General features: G+C 52.6%; 1 protein-coding gene across 1 annotated transcript in view; it reads right to left on the bottom strand.

Annotated features, from left to right (window-relative positions):
- SLC22A3 (solute carrier family 22 member 3) overlaps positions 1-20,819 on the bottom strand; it is a 75,677-nt gene that overhangs the window by 2,125 nt on the left and 52,733 nt on the right. Inside the window, exons 6-10 of the mRNA XM_040965327.1 lie at positions 11,006-11,103; positions 10,674-10,888; positions 4,125-4,233; positions 3,379-3,491; positions 299-398 (exon numbers count right to left, since the gene is read on the bottom strand). Coding sequence (XP_040821261.1) covers positions 299-398; positions 3,379-3,491; positions 4,125-4,233; positions 10,674-10,888; positions 11,006-11,103 — 635 coding nt within the window. The remainder of the gene's footprint in view (positions 1-298; positions 399-3,378; positions 3,492-4,124; positions 4,234-10,673; positions 10,889-11,005; positions 11,104-20,819) is intronic.

Here is a 20,819-nt window from a genome sequence, read left to right as displayed (position 1 = left end):
TCCCCCAGCCCGTCCTTCAGCGCTTTCTGAGTGCTAAGCCCTCGGAACTGCTTCCCCCAGTGACCACACTGTAAAGCTCTGGGAATCCTTCTCTGGCCATGGTTCCTTTTCCACGCTAACCTCTTCCGTCCACATGGCCGTTTCTGCTTAGGATGTGAGATGGGATTTCCTGCTGCCCCCACAGACACCCACCTGCTCCGCACCACCCTTCCCCACCCAGCCTCCCTCCCCCAACTCCTCTTCACCCGGGCCCCCAGGGCTCCCATGGTTGAGGGTGTGCTGCGTTTTTACGTGATACCTGACAAGTTTTTCTACATCATCCACCGTCTCTGGCAAGGCAATGCCCTTGGTTTCCGGCAGAAGCATCACCAGGCCACCGCAGACAGACGCCAGGATGCCTGCAGAAGGAAGAACGGCTTGTGGCTGCCTTAGAGCCCACAGCGGGCCTCTTCTGCCCGTCACACCCACTCCCCATCACAGAGCCCACAGTGGGCCTCTCCTGCCCCGTCACACCCACTCCCCATCACAGAGCCCACAGCGGGCCTCTCCTGCCCCATCACACCCACTCCCCATCACAGAGCCCACAGCGGGCCTCTCCTGCCCGTCACACCCACTCCCCATCGAGGGCCCACAGCGGGCCTCTCCTGCCCGTCACACCCACTCCCCATCACAGAGCCCACAGCGGGCCTCTCCTGCCCGTCACACCCACTCCCCATCACAGAGCCCACAGCGGGCCTCTCCTGCCCGTCACACCCACTCCCCATCACAGAGCCCACAGCGGGCCTCTCTGCTCTGTCACCCACTCCCCATCACAGAGCCCACAGCGGGCCTCTCCTGCCCCATCACACCCACTCCCCATCACAGAGCCCACAGCGGGCCTCTCCTGCCCGTCACACCCACTCCCCATCACAGAGCCCACAGCGGGCCTCTCCTGCCCCATCACACCCACTCCCCATCGAGAGCCCACAGCGGGCCTCTCCTGCCCCATCACACCACTCCCCATCGAGAGCCCACAGCGGGCCTCTCCTGCCCGTCACACCCACTCCCCATCACAGAGCCCACAGCGGGCCTCTCCTGCCCGTCACACCCACTCCCCATCACAGAGCCCACAGCGGGCCTCTCCTGCCCGTCACACCCACTCCCCATCGGCAGCTTCTGCAGCTACGCAGTCTTCCTCTTCAATGGTTTCAAACACCTGCCCTGTCCTCTAGTCCCAGGCTCTGGCAGACATTTCTCTCACTGACTTGACAGCTGTTGTTGGAGATTGAGGGCCTACTAACCTCTGAGCACTCAAGCTCTGCCCCCCGTGTCACACGGAAGACAGAAGGACCTGAAGAGGAGGTGTCCCTCTCCGCCATGGACACTGTCACTCCCTGAGAGCCTCCTCTCCTTTCCGAGCCTGGCCCTGTCCACTGCCGGCCTTGTCCGGACTCTGCCCACTGTGGCTGAGCCCTCGCCACACCTGGTTCCTCACTAGGCTTGGCCAGGCCCTCTGTCCTCACTCTGCCAACACCCTTCCAGATGGGCACTTGGACGCGGAACGCTGGCAGCTTCACTGAGCCCCCTCAACCTCACAGCACCTCCCTCTCCTGCTTCAGGAGCCAAGCCTTCAGAAACACCCTCTTCTCCTATTTTCTCTTGCCCGTCTACTTTCACCAGGGAGATACATAAACACTCTCAGACAACCTCAAGAACACAGATAAGGGTAAACACGCAGTCACCAGATGAGGAAAGGGAGCATCTCGAATAAAACTTCTGTTTCTAAATACAGTTTACACACTCTAGTTTTAACTTTCTAACTTCTTATTTATTTGAAAGAGTTACAAAGACTGGGAGACACAGACAGGCAGACACCCTTCGCCCACTCATTCACTCCTAGATGGCTAGTGATCAGAGCTGAGCCAGGTTAAAGCCAGGAGCCTAAAGCCTCTTCTGGGCACCATGAGTTGGCAAGGGCACAAACACGTGGGCCATCTTTTGCTGCGCTTTTCAGGCACGTAAGCAGGGAGCTGGTTGCGAGGTAGAGCAGCTGGGACATGAACTGGCACCCATATGGGATGCCGGAGTCCAGATGGCAGTTCTGGGCACTGTGTCACAATGTCGACCCCCAAGTGTTGAAGTGTTTTGTAGGAGAGGAGCTCTCACCTTCTGGTTCTCTCCCAGATGCCAGAGGAGTCAGCACTGGGCCAGCCAAAGCCGGGAGTCAGCAACCCATCCAAGACGGCCACGTACGTGGTGGGAAGCTAGGTATTAGAACCCCCACCTGCTGCTTCCCGGCAGCTGGAGTCAGGAGCCAGAGCTGGGCCTCCATCCAGGTGCCCCGATGTGGACAATGGGCTTCCTAGGCACTAACTGAGCACCTGCTCCCGGCATACTCTGCTCCTGAGTGATGGCTGGCGGAAGTCTTGAATTCCTAACAGTGGGCCTGCCTGGAAGCCGGGTGAAGGCATTCCTAGCACACGGCCTTGGGCCAGATCTCACTTCTCACCATGGTCCCACGTCCTCCCTGGCCCTGAGCCAGATGGGTCACCAACTGCACCCCAATCCAGACCCTTCAGCTTCTTGCAGGGGGTTATCTCACCACCCTTGACTCCGTCGGCTTCCTTGCCCTGGTCTTCCCCACTCCTCTTTTGTCTCTTCCCATCCCTCCCCTCTCTCATTTCTCCTGGAAGCCTCGGTCCTTCACCAGCTACCAAGGGGGCGACGGCCAGGTCCCACTTCTCTCCTCAGCCAGGCATCACATTGGTTGTTAACTCAGACCTAAACAAAGAAGACTAAACTGAACACTGCTTATCAAACCCTTTAATAGAAAATATTAAATAAATGTAAAATATAAAATTATTAAAACGACTTAGGATTTTAAGTTCTGTTATAACGTCATTGGTTCCTTCAAATGAAACAACTGGGGCTGGCGCTGTGGCATAGTGGGCTAAGCCTTCACCTATGGCTCTGGCATCCTATATGCTCACTGGTTCAAGTCCTGGCTGCTCCACTTCCCGTCCAGCTCCCTGCTTGTGGCCTGAGAAAACAGTGGAGGACGGCCCAAGTCCTTTGGATGCTGCACCCATGTGGCAGACCCAGAAGAAGCCCCTGGCTTTGGATTAGCACCTCCCTGGCTGTTGCAGCCATTTGGGGAGTGAATCAGAAGATAAAAGGTCTCTCTGTTTCTCCCTCTCTGGAACCCTGCTTTTCAAATAAAAATAAAATAAATCCTTAAGAAGCAATTTAAAAACAGAAAGAGCAGTGAGATGGAAGTGATTAACCTCAACTGGGTGCTCACTGGGGGGCTCTGCAGATGCCAGGGGTGTTGATGAAAACACGCACACACACACGTGTACACACGCACACATGCACAGCAGCCCACGAACAGGCTCTTACCAAAGATGATCAGAGGGAGTTCCAGCCACACGGCTGCTAGCCGGAAGAGCAGGAAAGGGGCAATGATGCCCCCAAAATCACACAAACCGGAGCACAGCGAAACCCCAAAGTTTCTGGAGAACACAAAACTATAGTTTTACATGAAAACTACCTAAACAAGGAAAGTCATCAAAATATGCAGTACTTAGCACAGAAATGAGGCCACTCCTGTTCACTGGTTAGCTTCTGCTTGGAAGCCCTCCATCTAAGCGAAGATCCCCATTCTGTCTGCGTCTTAGGGAGGGGAATGAGGAATCACCTGGGGCAGGGGACATGGTTGGGGGCTGGGAGAGACAGAAGTCCCCTCATCAGCACCTTGACACCCTGCTGGCTCTGGGATACCCAAGCGACCCCATGGGACTTGGCTTTACAGCATGGTGCACCCAGGGTGTCTCCAGCTAAGAGGCAAAGTGGTACAGACCCAGGCAGGCTCAAAAGAGAGACCACAGCCTCAAAGATGAGGAAAGCCTCATGCAGACTACGAGGCTCGGTGGTTCCAGATCTAGCACCTTGCCCCCAGACCTCGGCTGCCAACAGAGACACACACCCGTCACCAGCGGTCGCAGACAGCTGCCGTCAGCCCAAGCCCCCTTCCCGGCGTGGGCTCAGCCCCGGTCAAGAATGGGAGGACCCATGTCCCAGTCCGTAGCCAGTCAACTGGCTACAGAGTTACAAAGGAGAACCCGCAATAGCTAGGTTGGAATTACCGTAAGGTTGTTGGGTACAGTTCTGAATTTACCAAATAGACAATTTCAAAGGCCATGGTTATGCCTAGTCTTCCCAGGGTAGCGACTGTGGTCCTCAACCATGGTATCCCTGCGAACACAGGTCAGGAAGGGAAGAGTTAGAGGCGGAGCACATCAGCATTGTCTGACGTGAAGGTGCTCAACAGAGTTGGAATCAAAAAGTCCCTTGTGAGCACTCACCATGGTGAAGGCACATTCCGGCAGTGCCGGCACAACCCGGAGAGCCGGGTTCTCCAGCTCCTGGTCAGGAGGCGACTTCCAGCTGTGCCCTTGGAAACCACTGCTTCCACTGGGGCCCATCTGTCCTCTCTCTGCCTACGGCGTTGGTGGGTGTACACAGGGCAGCTGTGCCCAGCAGGTGCCAATACCTTACGTGAGCTGCCCTTGACTTCTAGGGCACAGAACCTCCAGGACCCAACCCTCAGAGGGTGCTAAGTGTGGAAAGGGGTTGCCTCATCTAAAACTAAGCTGTTATCTGTGAAAGCTCTGACAGGTGGCAGGACTTCCAGGGGCAAGGGGCTCAGGGGCACAGACCTCCTGGATGGACTAAGGCTGCTCTCTCAGGCCCTGGACAGTTACCCCGAAGAAGACTGTGACCAAGGAAGGGCACCTCTCATACTGTGTGTATTCTGCACATGCCCGCCTGCCTGTCTCTTTTTCTGACAAGCCTTTTAGGATTTAGCATGGAGCCCCGACCAGAAGCCAAGCAGCTGCTGGTACCTCTGTTCTTTCTCCCAGTCCAGGCATTTGGCTACATGAGCAGAAAGTGAACTAAGAAGGGGCCAGCTTGTCCATGTGTGTAGGCTAAGGTGCAGCTCACTGACTCACTTCCTTCCCTATCGCCAATCAAGCTCCTTCCCCCAAGACATCCTCCAGAAAGAGCCACATTCTTAAATGCTGATTGCTTATTATCCATTTGCTGGCAAGTTTCATTCATTTTTCATCTACTTGAAAGGGGAGAGCAAGAGGGGAAGAGGGAGAGGAGAGGTGATCACCCACTTGCTGGTTCATTCCCACACGTTCCCTGTAACAGCTGGGACTGGGCCAGGCCCAAGCAGGAGCTTGGAACTCCATCTGGGTCTCCCACTTGAGCCGTCATTTGGCTCCTTCCAGGATGCAGTAATGGGAAATTGGATCAGAAGTGGGACAGCTTGGACTTGACGCCATGTTCTGTTATGGTACGTGGGCATCGCTAAGGCACCTTGGGCTTCTGGGCCACAATGCTCACTGAAGTTCACCTCCCTTGGGACGTCCCTCCGTTCCTTCACAGGAGCCACCGGGGAATACCAAACATTTTCTACTCTATATTTGCTCTTTTGTGTCTTAAGGGTAGGAGAAGGGAATCTGGTTGGGTTTTTTTTAACTCTAAAAAAATCAGTGCATGAATTTGCCTGCCATGAGGACACGTGACTGCATGATCAAGACTGCATCTGCCCTGCAAAGCCAGCCAGGGCCGGCCGGCATGCGTCAGGCATTCATCGCGAAACTTGGGGACTTACCTTTTGTATGCAGGCAGTGCTCTCGGCCCTAAATCATTCTCTTGTCTTCTAGCATCTTTGTGACTAGACACTATTTCTTTAGTTAGTAGAAAAACAGACATGCACAGGAAGGATCAAAGCAGAGAACCAAGCTCAGCAGACTGTGTTCTCGTTGGGGAATACTCATCATGTTAAACAGAGGGTGGGCAGAGAAGAGGGTGGTCTAGGATGCCAGTTCATGACAGGGAGACACGGTTTACTTCAAACTGGCTGAGGACAGGTGGCCAGGTGTCTCTTCAGGTGACAGCACCTGCTGTGAGGGTTGCATCAGCGAGTGAGACACAGCGGAGTGGCATATGCAGCAGGCCACCAGCTGTCCTTCTGCAGAGTGGCGGTCAGCACGTGCGCCTTTGCTTTTTCACAAACACTGGGGATGGGGGTGAAGTGCTCTGCCCCTGCTCGGGGGATACACAGCAGGAGCTGTTGCCCAGATTTCCGGGGTCCCTGCATGGGTGCAGATGCAGAAATGACGGCCACCTGCACCCAGGCCAGGTTCTCTCCTCTTTAAGATGATCGTTTCTATTTGTCCTCTAAAGCAGAGAGATCGTCCATCTGCTGCTTCACTCTCCAAATAGTCCAGCAGCCAGGGCTGAGCCTGGCCCATGCCAGGAGCCCAGGGCTCAGCCTGGCCCATGCCAGGAGTCAGGGCTGAGCCTGGCCCATGCCAGCAGCCAGGGCTCAGCCTGGCCCATGCCAGGAGCCCAGGGCTTCTTCCAAGTCTCCCACGTGGGTGGCAGGGGCCCAAGCGGTTGGGCCATCCTCTGCAGCTTTCTAAGTTGCTTCAACAAGGAGCTGGATGGGAAGTGAGGCATCCAGGACTCAAACTAGCACTCATATGAGATATTGGCAACACAGGTGATAGTTTAATTGGCTACACCATGACATGGGCTCCAGGTTAAATTTTTTTTATATAAGATAGATTCGGTTTTTTTTGAAGGGTGGATTTAACAGAGAAACAGAGAGAGATCTTCTATCTGCTAGTTCATTCTCTAAGCAGCTGCACTGGTCAAGCTAAGTTGGGGCATCCCCTGCTGCTTTTCCTAGGCCACTAGCAGGGAGCTGGACAGGAAGTAGACAGCAAGGGCAGGAAGCAGAGGGCATTTGGGGTGTAAGTGGTTTTATGTATTAAGCCACAAAACCAGCCCCAAGCTAGGTTCTTAAGTCAAGAGTTTCTTGTTACCATATCAGGGTTGCTGTGGAAGTGTGTTCTACTGAGAAGTTCAATAGCAAGTTTGGATTACAATGGAGGCTAGGACTGTTTGATAAAGAATCAAACAAAACTTAGGAAACCAAGTACACACACACACACACACGCACGTACGCACATACACCCAGTAGAAAACTTACCTGGTTAACCAAGGTCAATACCTGCTTAATTCAGTGAAATGTTCAGAAAGCACTGCTAGGTAGCAATCCTCACAGATACAGGGTGCCCATCCCAAGCTACCCTCAACTCCCTGGTGAGCAGTGGAGTCTAACTACACGCGGGACAGCAACTCTGGTGAAATATATGAAAGGAGAAGTTCCCGAGGCCCTGTGCTGGTCGCCAGCTCAAGGGTGAGAATGACGTCTCAGCAAGTAGAAATAACCTGGCATCGAAGACCTTGGCACACATGGAAGCTTCTGCTCATCGGACAGGGTGCCAACTTTGTGCAGGGAGGCCAGGTTAAAAGTGAGTATTGGGGTACGTGTTCAGGGCAGGAGCGAAGTCCCTATCTGGGACAGGTGCATCCCATCTGACTCAGGCCCCAGCTCCCCGCTGCTGATCCAGCTTCCTGCTAACCTGCACCCTGGGAGGCAGCGACAATGGACGGTGGAGTACTCGGGTCTCAGCCTTGGGTCTCGGAAGTAGATGGTGGACGTCTCAGTCAGAGGGTGGGAGCTCTCAGCTCTGTCTCTCACTCTGTGTGTCACTCTGCCTTTGGAGTAAAATGAAAAGTATATTTTAAAGTTTTTTGAAGTTTGTGCTACAGCCAAAATGATCTTCAGCAGAGTTATATGAGAACGCAGAGAAACAAGGGCCTTCCCAGAGACTCCTGTGAATACTATCTCTGCTACTGAAGACAAAGCACAACACTGCAGTCTCCTTGGGGTGTGCCAGCTGGCAGGGAGTCTGGGATAAAGATAGGGCCACAAAGACTGTTCCTTCCTCCAGATCCTCTCTCACACCGCGGAGAGCTGGGTGGAGTGGAGGCCAGGCCGAGCCAAGGGAGCTGATGTCTCTGCAGAGGCTCATCGGCATGCCACGCAGGGACCCGGGGCCCGCTGATGACGTCAACAGAGGCCCCAGAAGCAGCCTTTCTCATGTTAATCCAGCCCTCCAGGATTGACCCAAGCCCAGGGCCCCTGCTGGCTGGCTGGAAGGGCTGCCAGCTCTGGGGAGGAATCTCTGAGAGGATTTGGAACTCCCTTTAGGGACTGGAAATCTCTTCTTGTCAGGCTGTCATGAACAGCATGTAACTCTGGAAGTAGCCAGACCCACACAATGTATAAATGCAGCTCATCCCGAGAGGAGCAGCAGCGCTCAGACTTGCTAAGAATGATGGGAAGGCTCAGCAGGGGAGGGCAGGGGCAGCTCACAGAGCTGACCAAGCGGGAAAGCTGCACTTGGCCTTACAGGGTTTCCTATGACATCGTGTGGTTCTCATCCACCGAGTTATTTCAACTCATAATCAAGCATGCTCACTGGAGGCACAACACACATTCCTTTCCTCCCAGTGGGTCTGGGACCAAAGACTTGAAGGGGTAGTGCCCACCATGAAACACCGGCACCCATCATTCACCATGCTCCCCACATGCTTACCTCCACCTCCATGTGCAGGGATTACTCCGCACCCAAGACACCCACAAAGACAATGGAAAAGCCACACTGCTGCACCCCAAAGCAAGTATGACACAAGGACGGCAAAGGCGCCAGTGTTCCTGAGCTTTCCATCCTTCTACTTCAATCACACATATCCAGGGGGTGGAACGTACATCCGCCTTGTTCCATTTCCTGTCTCCCTCCTAGTTTAGATTCTCAGTAACGTGTGTCGACAGATGGCTATAGAACACATCTGCAATGCGTGGACTCTGTTAGGTGAAAGTAGAGGGCTGGACGGAACCTCCTGAATCTCAGGTCTCCCTGGAGCCCCAGGATGTGACTATGTTGGGAAGTAGTCCCTGCAGGTGGACTACTGTGGCAACAGGGAGAAATCAAGTGGGCGGCTGCAGTAATGGGATGGCATCCGATACAGGTAAAGATGGCCCGGTTACCTTGGTGATAGCCTGAGCATTCAGGACCCTGGGAGAATGAATGTCTTGTTGTCAGCCACCTAGTTTATGCACTTTCGTACAGCAGCAGAGGAAGACCCCGGAGATGAGGCCCATAGGAGGCAGAGCGCTCTGAAACTGACCTTCCCATCACTTTGTTCTAATAGGGGCCACTTGATATTTCCGGAGGTCACGAGCCTTCATCTAATCAATAAACTCATTTGTAAATACTTGACTCTTATTTAATTAATTAGCTCATTTGCAAATGCCTGAATCTTATTTAATCAATAAGCTCATTTGTAAATGCCTGACTCTTCTGCCCTATTGTGAGCTCCTTCCTGGATCCCAGGGGAGCTTCAGAGAAAGGCAACCTTTGTGCACCCTCGAAGGACCAGCTCTCCCTGCACAGCATCCGCCTGCCCGCCTGCCAGGGCAGGGAAGAACCCATCTGCAGTGACCCAGAGCTCCCCCGGGGGACTCCCTGCTGTGCCTCACCACAGAGGCCGTCTGGGTTGTGTCATCTGTAACACTGGCATTCTCCTCTCCTCCCCCACCCCCTAGCCAGCAAGCTCAGAAAGAATCACTTGCTTTAAGCTCCTTCAGATGAACGCGGTCTCTCCACCAGGCTGCCCGCCACCACCTCGGTTCCCGCTCACGGCATCTCGTCCTCCCCACAGCCACTGCCCTCACGGCTGCTGGCTGGCAGCCATGCCAAGCCCCTCCTCCTTCCAAGGGGCACAGGTGTGCCCGTGTTGCCAGCCTGGCCTTAGGGCTGTGACTGGCCTCTCTCAGGGTTCCTAGCCTGAACCCTGGGATAAGAAAGACCCTTGGGCTGCTGAACTCACAAGTGCCTCCCACTCAGGGAATTGCTTTCTACTTTGGAAAAGCACTCCTTGATCCATTCTTTTTGTACATTTATTCCTCACCTCTGCACAGCTAGCCTGGGCCTTCTCCCCTCTCCCACGAGTTAATTTTTTTTCCCCAATTTTTTCCACCTTCCTGGCTATTTCTTACAAAATACCTCCTGAAGTCAGGCAGTGGATCTACCTTCCATCCGCAACCTCCTTGTCAAGCGACAGCAGCGGATCAAGAAACGCATCAAGCAATGCCAGCTTAACACAAAATCAAGTCAGCTTCAAAGCGAGGTGGTGTAGCGTGCTAATCCTCGGCCTGCAGGGCCGGCATCCCACACAGCCCCAGTTTGAGTCCCAGCTGTTACCCTGTAATTGAGTTCCTTACTTATGTCCTGGGAAAGCAGCGGGGGAGGGCCCTGCACCAATGTGGCATACCCCAAAGGAAGCCCCTGGCTCCTGGCTTTGGACTGGCCCAGCATCTGTGGCTGCAGCCACCTGGGTAGTGAACCAGTGGATGGAGGATCGCTCTGTCCTTCCTTTCTGTAAATCTGCCTTTCAAATAAATATAAATAAATCTTTTAAAAAAGTGAACAGGTTGTAGTATGAATTAGATTTAACATAATGGCTATTTCAGCCACAAACAGACCTAAACATGGAAAGAAAGAAAAAAAAAGAAAAAAAGAAAGAAGAGAAAGTCTACAGAGCCGATTTCTCATTTTCAACATGTTTACATTAATGGGCAGAAAGCTGGGTGACGTCACTGGGGTTGACCTGTTGCCAAGCCTGGGATGGCAGGGTTGGTTTCTGAAGGTCCTCGATTGTTTTCTCAAGTTCCCTGACTAGCAAACAGATCTGGGGAAAGTTACCTTCTGGTAAGAATGCAGTGACCAGGCACGCCACTCCTGCCACCACATTGCTGGCGGCGAAGGGGAGGCGGCGTCCCACGCGCTCGATGGTCAGTAAGATCAAGAGGGCTCCCGGCAGCTCCACGACTCCCGAGATGAAGAAGTCGATGTAGAGGTTGCCTCCTATGATGCCCAGGCGCATGACAAGCCCTTGGTACACCACGGCGCTGGTGAACCTGCAGCAACATTGGGAAACCCCGAAAGGAACAAGTGAGAGAGCTGGAGCCCACGGGAGGAAAGTGCACGTTGGCAATTTGACACAAGAGCTTAAATCCATCATAACTCACACTTACCACGCAAACATAAGGATAAGTGTGCACTTCCTCATTTGGGGAGTTCTCACCAGATCTAAAAAGGATGGGTTACTGACCTCCTCGTCCGTAACAGTGATCTACACGAGAAAAGCACGGTTCAGTAGCAGTACACAGCACAGGCCAGACGCATTGTCAACCAGATTCAAAGCCTCAGCTCCAGACCACCTGATGGAACTGACCCAGGCCCTCAAGCCTGGAGGGGCAGACTTGATCTGCTGGCGTGGTGGTCAGGGCAGATTCACTGATAAATGTGCCATTCTGTTCCTAAGAAAAGTGCAGTGAGCAAGGAAAAAATGACCTGTGCTAAAGTAATACGTGAACATGAGTTAAATCGGGGGGAAATAAAACTGTGTAACTGGACAAGTGGATAACAGGCCAAGCAGGTCTTTATGAAAATCCTCACTTCTTTAAAAAAAAAAAAGATTTCTTTATACGTTGGAAAGGCAGAGAGAGCCAGAAGAGAACATGCTTCGTCTTCTAACTGCTGACTCTTTCCCCGAGTGACCACATGGCCAGGGCTTAGCCAGGCTTCCCACATGTATGCAGGATCCCAGACACAGGGGTCTGCTGCTTTTCCAGGTACACGAGTAGGGAGCTGAATCAGAAGTGGAGCAGCCAGAACTTGAATTAATGAACATATGGGATGCCAGCACCTCAGGAGGCAGCCTAACACACTCTACCATTCTACCAGATTTTGAGGTCTGAACCCTCAAATCTTAGTTTAACAATGTATTGTTGAGTGCAAGAGCAACCACTCAAGGTAGTGAGTCTTGCATCTTTGAAATCTAAAAAACATTAGGCCTTTTTTATTTGGCCCTTCCATTCTTTTTTTTTTAAGATTTATTTATTTTTATTGCAAAGCCAGATACACAGAGAGGAAGAGAGACAGAGAGGAAGATCTTCCGTCTGATGATTCACTCCCCAAGTAGCGCAATGGCCGGAGCTGAGCCGATCCAAAGCCAGGAGCTCTTCGGGTCTCCCACGAGGGCGCAGGTCCCTGGAGACCTCACGGGCTGGAGATCGTGTTGTGAGACTGAGAATAGTGGCTGATGTTCAAGAAGCACTTGTGCAATTACCAAATATTGAAGCAAAAAGCCAAGCGGCACAGCCTTGTCTGCTCCTTCAGGGTCCTGCCCTGCTTTTGTCCTTTGTAAAGACGTCAGGACCCCTTTCTGTCTGTTCACTCCAGACCTGGCCCAGATGCAGTGAAAATCCAGGCAGATTTCCCAAGCGTTTGAGCCAAAAGTTTCTCTAAGAAGAAGTCGCAAGATTGTGACCTTGGGCAAATTCCCACTGCATCACAGAGTCCAGCTAGGCTGGACTTCACGTGACGTTTGCACCAATGAGAGTCACACACCAAACAGGTGCCTCCAGGTCGCTTTGCTTCCCTGAGCCTTCTCATTACTGTACTTCCCCTTCACAGACACATATCCCCCTGTATTCTAATATCTCTCATATTGGGATATGCCCTACCATTGGACTAACAGGGAAGCCTATGGGATGCTGGTGCAATCAAGGTGAGAACTTTAGTCACTAGGCTACAGTGCTGGAACTCTTCCAGATTCTTTATGAAGCACACGGCACCATTGTCCTTCCTTGCAGATAGCCTACTGTGCAACCGGTCCTCTTCCCTCTCAAGAACACACTCCATAGAACTCGTGGGAGGCCCATTCATGGCTGTCCAGCCTCCTCTCCATCTGTGGGTGACCCTCTGACTGGCAATGACATGGTTGTGGATGTCGCTGGCCAGACTCACACAGGAAAGGAGAGTTGCTGGTTAGAAGCTTGTTGCTCAGTGAAGGCATCTGGGGAAAGGTGCCCCCGGGCTGGACGGGGCACAGGGCCACCTTGCCAGGCCCCACTGCACTGTCTGCTTGGCCTTGCATTCTGCCCAGGCTGGGTGCGCCATTAGTGGTGACGTGCTCCCCATCACAAGAGCATCGTTTCCAACTTCCCCAGATGGATTGGGCTCCCTGGACCACTCTCCGGGGTGCCTTCTGTAGCATGTTCCTGCACGGGAAGGTCTCCATTTAAATCACCATGGAAGAGCAGCCAGGGTCAGCCCGAGCACTGGGGGCTTTCACTGCGAACACTCAGCCCTGTCTTTCTCATTAGCACACCAGGACAGCACCGCTCCTCCGTGAGGGTGCTTAGGGCACTCAGGTGCATATGCACCTGCCCACCTGCACCAGGCAGGCCAACCCAGAGGCTGTTGATGCTTGCAGTAGTTCTGATAATCCACTCAGAAGAGGCAATTCATGCTGCAGTGCAGGATGGGAGCTGGTTGTTTTGCTTGTAAGATTTATTTACTTGAAAAGCAGAGAGAGAGAGAGAGATCTTCCATCTATAGGTTCACTCCCCAAATGGCCACAGGCCATAACAGCTGGGACTGGACCAGGCTGAAACCAGGAGACATTCTTGAAATCAAGCCATTCCTGGCTCTCACAGACAAGCATGAGGACCTGCAGGATACAGCAGGGCAGAGAGCAGGTAACACGCAGGATTGCAGTCACTGACCCCACTGTGGGTCACCCATGCCCTGGACAGAGGCCAGAGCAAAGGGGCCAGGGGTCCCTGGCCAATCACCTGCTATCCACGAAAATGCCACATTACCTGGGGGGAGTTTCAAAAATGTCATTATTATAGAGTAAATAAAACATTGACAATGAGAGAGGTCTGTATTCAATTAGCCACAAGTGAAGCTTCGTACACCAGGTACCTGTGAATCCCAATGTCCTATAACGCTGATATCTGGCCATATTCTAAGCTGAGGCATGAGGTTATATTCACAGTCCTGGGACTGCATGGCCCAAGTGGCCAGGGCTGCCCTGCTGGCCAGCATGGGGCCCGATCACCCGCACCCCAGTGCTGTGTGGAAGAGATCCTGCACTCTACCTGGAGAAGCCCCTCCTGTGCTAAGCTCTGCCCAGCTCAGCACAGCCCAGGGCCTCCCAGCTGGAGTGCAGCCCAGTGTGAGCACAGGGTTAGGAGTTGCAACTGGGACCCATGCTGGCACGATTCTTTGCTGCTCTCAATCTCACCCCTGCATGGGAGAGCACTCATGCGGGAGGAGACAGGAAACAACACACCCTCTCAACCCTCCAATTCCAACCACGGGGACTCAGAACCCGGGCAGAAAAACACCCAGCGTGCTGAGCGCAGGTGGGTGAAGCATCTCACCTAACCCCAACCCTAACCGTAACCCTCTGATAGCATTGAAAGATGCCAAGGGCCGCTACAGAGACAGTCAAGCTGTAAACACCAAACTAAGAAAGACTGGCCCAGACAATGTTCACTTTCTACGAGCAGGCACACTGAGTCGGCTAAGCCGCTGGGTAGCCAAGGGCACTTGCCTCCGACCTAGAATTTTATTAAATTCCATAGAGTGAAATGAGCATTGGAGCAGCTCTGTGTGAGATTGTATTTAAAACAGAAATAAGCTTCACAACCTGCAATACAGCCCCACTGATGTTTACAAAATTCCCATGCCAAGCTCCTAAGGTTACCACTGCGCATGATTCACGCCTCTCGCAAATACATAGCGTCTCCCTCCCCAGCACATAACACCACCTTTCACACAGAACTTCCCTTTGTTCTGGCTCCAGCGAAGCTTTCCGTACTGACAGAGAACGCTAGCCCTGCCAGACAAACCCGGCACATCCTGCTCACCAAGATCAGCTCCAGAATTTCAATGTTTGCATGAGTGAATTCAAACAAACTGATGTATCGAGCAAGAAAACTGAAGCCGCACAGCCCAGCCCATGCCGACACACATGCCTCTGAGTGCTCGGGCATCATTCCCTCAAGACCACGGCATTGGCATCCCAACAGCACATGCACCTCCATGCCCTGCCCTGAGCTGGGGGCGGGGCGGGGCTCTCCTTCGCTCAGTGGAGCAGAAGAGTCCAGCATAGTACTGTCCTTCTGGCCCACGTCCTACTTGGCAGGTGTTTCCTGCTAGGGCCTGGGCATGCAAGACTCTTCTGCTGGGTTCAGGGCAACAGCACTTTCCACACAGGCCAAGGACAGCAGGGAGGCATTAGGCCCCAGTCACCCAGCTGCTCAGGATGAGAGCATGAGGCCAGTCCAGGACGGTGCATTCGGGGGCAGCCAGGGGGCTACGCCTCTGTTCCCTGCCCCAGCCAGCCTCCTCTGGGGTCATCTCCTCTTCCTTCCTACCACCGTTGGCAGTCTCTCCACAAGGCATGGCTCTTGTGGCTGCACCCACTTCCCACCCTGCCCTGGCCCTGTCCACTGCCTGGCCTGGGAGGGCCCCAGCTGCTCGTGGCGGCTTCTCTTCGCCATGGCTACGCAACTTTCACTCCCTGGCTGCAGACTGCCTCTTGCTCTCACGATGCGGGAAAGCCGACCTGACTCTCGCTGGGAAGCAGGTTTCGACAGGAACCTTTTACGTGGGTAGATTTTGGCTGATTCATTTTCTTTAGCAGTTCTAATGGTAAGAATGGAAATGCATTTGCCCCCTGAAGTCATTTCTCAAACTAAATCGAACACTCTCAGTCATTGGCTTCCTTTGAACAGGGCACAGATGAGCGTTACTTGCCAAATCGTTGTGGGTGCCCCACCCCTGCTCGGGCCTCTGCCTGGTCCCTCGCCGTGGTAGGAGCCACCTCCCCAAGGCCACCAATGAGTTGGGGACACAGAGTTGTTGAAGTCTATCTTTTAGAATCTAACTTTCTCTGCCACGGTCAAGGCAGAGTAGTTACACGGTCCAAGTAGCTACAGGGACACCTAGACTAAAGGGTGGGGACCTGGTTGACAAAGAGGGGACCTCCTGAAAACCCACAGGACATGGACAAGACCTCAACCCAGCATCGGGAGTCCTGGGGATTCTGGTGTGTTCATGACACATATAATTAGTCTGTCGCTGAGTGATAAAGAGTCTCAATTTCTCAAGTTTGGTAAAATAAAAAACCACATCTTCCTGACAAAGTGCTAAAGATTAAGTTTCTGTTTAGAAGTGATTAAGTTGGGGCCTAGTGCAGTAGCCTAGCAACTAAAATCCTTGCCTTGCACGCACCAGGATCCCATGTGGGTGCCAGTTTGTATCCAGGTGACCCCGGTTTTCATCCAACTTCCTACTTGAGGCCTGGGAATACAGTCGAGCACGGCCCAAGGCCTTGGGACTCTGCACTCATGTCAGAGACCTGGAGGAGGCTCCTGGCCCCTGGTTTTGGATCGGTGCAGCTCCGGCTGATGCAGCCATTTGGGGAGTGAATCAACAGATGGAAGATCTTCCTCTCCATCTCTCCTCCTCTCTGTATATCTGACTTTCCAATAAAAAATAAATAAATCTCTTTTTAAAAAAGAAGCAATTAAGCCTACTACATTAGAATTCTGGAAAACACTGATTTTTATGGCTTTGTTTCTTACAATTAATTTGTCCTTGCCTTGTACCATTAAAATTCCCCCAAAAGCAATGAAAACCATTTCAATCACATGATAATTCGTGAGGCACTCACCCATTAATTAGACAGATAAACCACACAAGCCTGACCCCAGAGAAGAGAAAGCCCAGGCCAGAGCTGGCCCTCTCCGAGGGTTCAGCTGTAAGCCGATGTTCTGCCTTGTGGGCCAGTCAGATGAACTTTGACCTCATCCCAGAAGATCTAATGAAGAGACAGGTGCACCTGAAAAAGGCACGCTCTCCCCTGACACTTGGGAAGCGCGCTTGTCTACACAGTCAGCTCTGAGGGAACGCACTGCGCATTGCTTAGCCTCATGTTTTAAAGAAGTCCTCGCCTGATTCGGGCTTCAGTCCATGGGATGCGACTCTGCTGGATGTTTTGTCTGCTTCGTGCTAAAAGTCCCCCTGCCACTTTTCTGACTAATCTGCAGCACTAACCCTGAGCTCACGAGGCTGGTTTTTGTATCGCAACAAATATTCGTTTATCCATTAGTTTAATTTAATGATCAGCTTTTCTGACCCGGAGTTCAAGCTGCGTATCTTTCATAAAGCCATCAGATTCAAAATGCCCAGAATGGTTTCCAAACGCTGCTCAGGACACTCAATCTGTGCTTCACACGAGAGAGGAGAAAAATCTTATTTCATTCTATTGGACATCTACATGATGAAAGTCTGTATGGTTGAGTAAACACTTATTAGTGGAAAGGGGAAATGAAAATAGTTCAAAAACCAGACAAAAAAAGAAGAAAGGAAAGCTGGTGTGGAGAACTGGAGAAGATGAGGCTTATTGCATGCACGTGGGAAGATGTTTGCGTGAGCGCAGACATGGCTTAACAGGTGGATGACCGCTGAAGCCGGTGCCTCTCTGCTGGGTCTGTGTACCAACAGATGGAGACAGCTGAGTGTGCCGCGGTGCTGAGCAGGGCACTTGGTGGAGCCGCTATGCTAAAGGCTGTGCACGCTCCTCCACTCCATCCAGAGATGCAAGTCACCCACCTGGGAAAGCCTGCAGGACCGAGCAGGGCTTATGTGGAAAAAACACCACAGTTCTGAGCATGCTTCCTGGATTGGAGGCCAGATGCCTGCTGCTCCCTCGTGAGCATCTGGCAACAGTCCCCAAGCAGAAGGAACTGCCACCACAGGTGTACCCCTTAGCCTACGGTCCACACTGCCAGAGAACTCGGCCTCTGTGCTGTCATGCTTGCCTGCTGCATCCTGGCAGTGTGTTCCCTCCCTCCGGCCACTCTTCCTGGCCCGCTGAGTCCCTTCCCCAGCTGCGACGCTCGTGTTCCATGGACGAGCTTCGAGAAGGTGTGAGGCGACGGCAAGCCCTGCCTTTCCCCAGGGTAAAGGCCAGGCTAAGAGCAGAGGACAGTGAGCAGCAGTTCATTTCATTCATTAAAAACAATCAAAAGTTGTGGTCCCCACCTTTCCCCAAGGACAGTGTCCTCTCGGGCACCGTGCAGTAGGTGCATTTGCCACGTGAGGAAGGCAGCCTTCCTCTCCCTCAGCTTCCCAGTCAATTTGGTTTCCTTTTCCTCTGAAAGCACCGGATGTGAAGGGAAAGAACAAAGCATAGGCGAAGGTGGTTTGTTCCAAAGGGAGGGGCACAGCTGTCTCCGGGGGTGAGGGGTGGGACCTCCTGTCGGGGTCTGCACAGCCCAGATGGCTCTCCTCTAGCTGCCTACTGTGAGGCCTTAGTCTCCGGCCTTCCTAGCTGGGCAAAGGACTAGCGTCTGTCGCCCCTTTATTGTCTTCCCAGGTGGGAACTTGAGAGACTCAATATATCCATGAGCTCCCTCTGTTGTTGCTTAGCTCCACTTCCTCCCATGCTTAGCTGCAGCCCAACAGCACATCTGTGGGCACGGATGTGCGAGCCAGCACTGGCAAATTCCAACAGATTGCACCTGCTCTCCAGGCCGCATCTCTTCTTAGGATGAGTTCATGAAGAAAGGCATTTTTCCTGGTGGGTCAGAGAGGAAGCAAGCGGTGCTGCCATGGCAACGGCGCTCTGGATTAGGAACAAGGGCAGCCCTGGTGCCAGGGACGCTGTCTGTGCAGGGCTCTGGATGTGGTGCTCAGCACTGCCTCAGCTCAGGGATGCAACACTTTCTCAATAATTCACAGTAGGCGAGCACAGCAGTCGGCTGCGGGCTGCGCAAGCATGGCACAAAGAAAGGAAGCACGTGGGAAGGCCGGCCATCACTCAGATAGAGCAGGAAGCCGTCTAAGGAAGGGCTTCGAGGGCCATTGCCTTGGCAAACGCTCACAGTGGAAAAGGAGGCAAGTGGATTCCCTCCTCTATTCTGTGAGACACAGACCCAGCATGGAGTTAACTCAATCAGGAGCTTTCCCAATTCCAACAAAGGAGAGCAAACTAAGCCTGCGTGGCTTGTTTTGTTTCATATTTTAATTTTTTGTTTGCAATAGCACCAAGGCCCGGGTGAAAGTCAAAAGCTTCTTTGTATCAACAAAAAGGGTGAGGGAGCTGGGTTGCAAAGGGACTTGCTCTAAAGGGCCAAAGGGATGAGCCGCTGGTCCCCCACTTCCACCACTGCACAAAACACCTCCGAAAGTCACTGGGCACACTGGACTGCCTTTCCCATCACAAGCTTTGAGACCCACCTGCAGGGGTTGCTGGACTCTCAACAGCACGGACCGAGAAGAAGGAGGACTTTGGCTGTAGCCTGCCTAGCAGCGGAACTCTTCCTACAAGTGGACAAACCAGCAGGAGTGGTGATGAGGAAGGGAGACAGGGCACTCCTGGGTCTTCAGTGGGTGTGCCCAGCAGACTGTAGGACTCATTGAGAACCTGGGCTGCCAGCAGCAGCACTTCCAGAAGGAGCAGGTGCCAGTCACCTGGACAGTGAAGCTTCCTGCTCTAAGATAGCAAACTAGGGAAGCCAAAGTGACAGGATTCAACTTGCTAGAAAGGACAGGCAGAAATGGTGCTGCATGCCAGGCCCAGTCCATCAGGATCAAATTCAGGATCTAGGTAAGAACCAGAGTGGAAACCAGGCTCTGAAGAGGCCAAGGACAAACAAGGAAGTGTGATGGGTACAGCAGGGGCCCAGTCACTTGCACCTGACACTGGCAAGAAACAGTGGGCATCCTCCTCAGTCAGCCCAGCACTCCTGCTATCTCCTTCTGGGCACTGGGATCTGCGTAGGGGCTGGAGGCCAGTGAAGCTTGCATGTGGACATCTCCAATGTCTTTCTGTCAGCGCTTGTGCAAAGGCGAGGAGTGAGCTAGGCATGGGTGGCTAGCTCCCTCCAGCCTTTCACTCTGTGTTCACACTGCAACCTCCACACATGCTCCAGTGCTAAGCAAATGGGTTCAGCCGGTCACCCTCCAAGACAGTATGTGTGTCTATCCATTGGCTGTCCTGGTTTTCGTCGAGGTTTCGTCACCTTTGATGACATCATCCGACACTGGGAGTGACTGAAAACAACAATTCTATCGCAATCCTACTGAGGACCTTCTTTCTACAGCTCTGCTGGATGTTCCTCAAGCTTGAACTTGGGTTTAAAAAATAGTGGAGATGTTGACAAAGGCAGGAGCTAGTTATTTCAAGAATCAGGAGGAGGGGTTTAAGAGAGCAGAGAGAAGGCCCAGCCCCTCCCTCCACAGTTGCTAGCTCAATGTGCTGCTCTCCTGAGGCACCTGGCAGTACACAATCTCAATCCTCAAGGCCTGGGACATTTGGATGTCTAATACACTCAAAACCATAGCAAATTCTGGAACATCCTCCCCTCAATAATTGTATGATTCAGACGGGAGCACACTGCCCTGGAAATTGTTGGGCAAAATGGTGCTTAGTGGAAGACATGTGCTGCTAGTCATCCACGTTGGGAACTAGACCCAGTGCTATTGCCATCCTCTGATGTTACCATTCACCAGAGCTGCTCTGAAGCCTACTTCCCTGGAGCACATGCAGGGAATTGATGCAATATGGTCTTAATTCCAAAACAACTGAAGACATCAAAAGGAAAGAAATACATTCGAATACAGCCCCTTCAGCGAACTTAGGTTATTTACAGAAATAGTATTAGTGAGTTAACTCTTGGCTAGAGGATGTCCCTTTTATGTTTATGTATGTCAGCCCTTCTGGCATTTTATTTTTCAAACGCATTAAAGAATATGGCCTAGTGGCTAAATCTTCACCCTGCATGCACTGGGATCTCACACAGGTGCCAGTTTGTGGCTGCTCCACTTCCCATCCAGCTCCCTGCTTGTGGCCTGGGAAAGCAGTAGAGGATGGTCCAAAGCCTTAGGACCCTGCACCCATGTGAGAGACCAAGAAGAAGCAACTCCTGGCTCCTGTTTAGAGTTGTCTCAGTTCTGGCTGTGCAGCTTCTTGGAGAGTAA

This window comes from Ochotona curzoniae, unplaced genomic scaffold (assembly GCF_017591425.1).
Source record: "Ochotona curzoniae isolate NIBS_2020 unplaced genomic scaffold, NIBS_Ocur_1.0 scaffold_3890, whole genome shotgun sequence".
Taxonomy (NCBI): Eukaryota; Metazoa; Chordata; class Mammalia; order Lagomorpha; family Ochotonidae; genus Ochotona; species Ochotona curzoniae.
The sequence above is the reverse complement of the archived record's forward strand: the minus strand, read 5'-3'. Positions and strand labels throughout refer to the sequence as shown.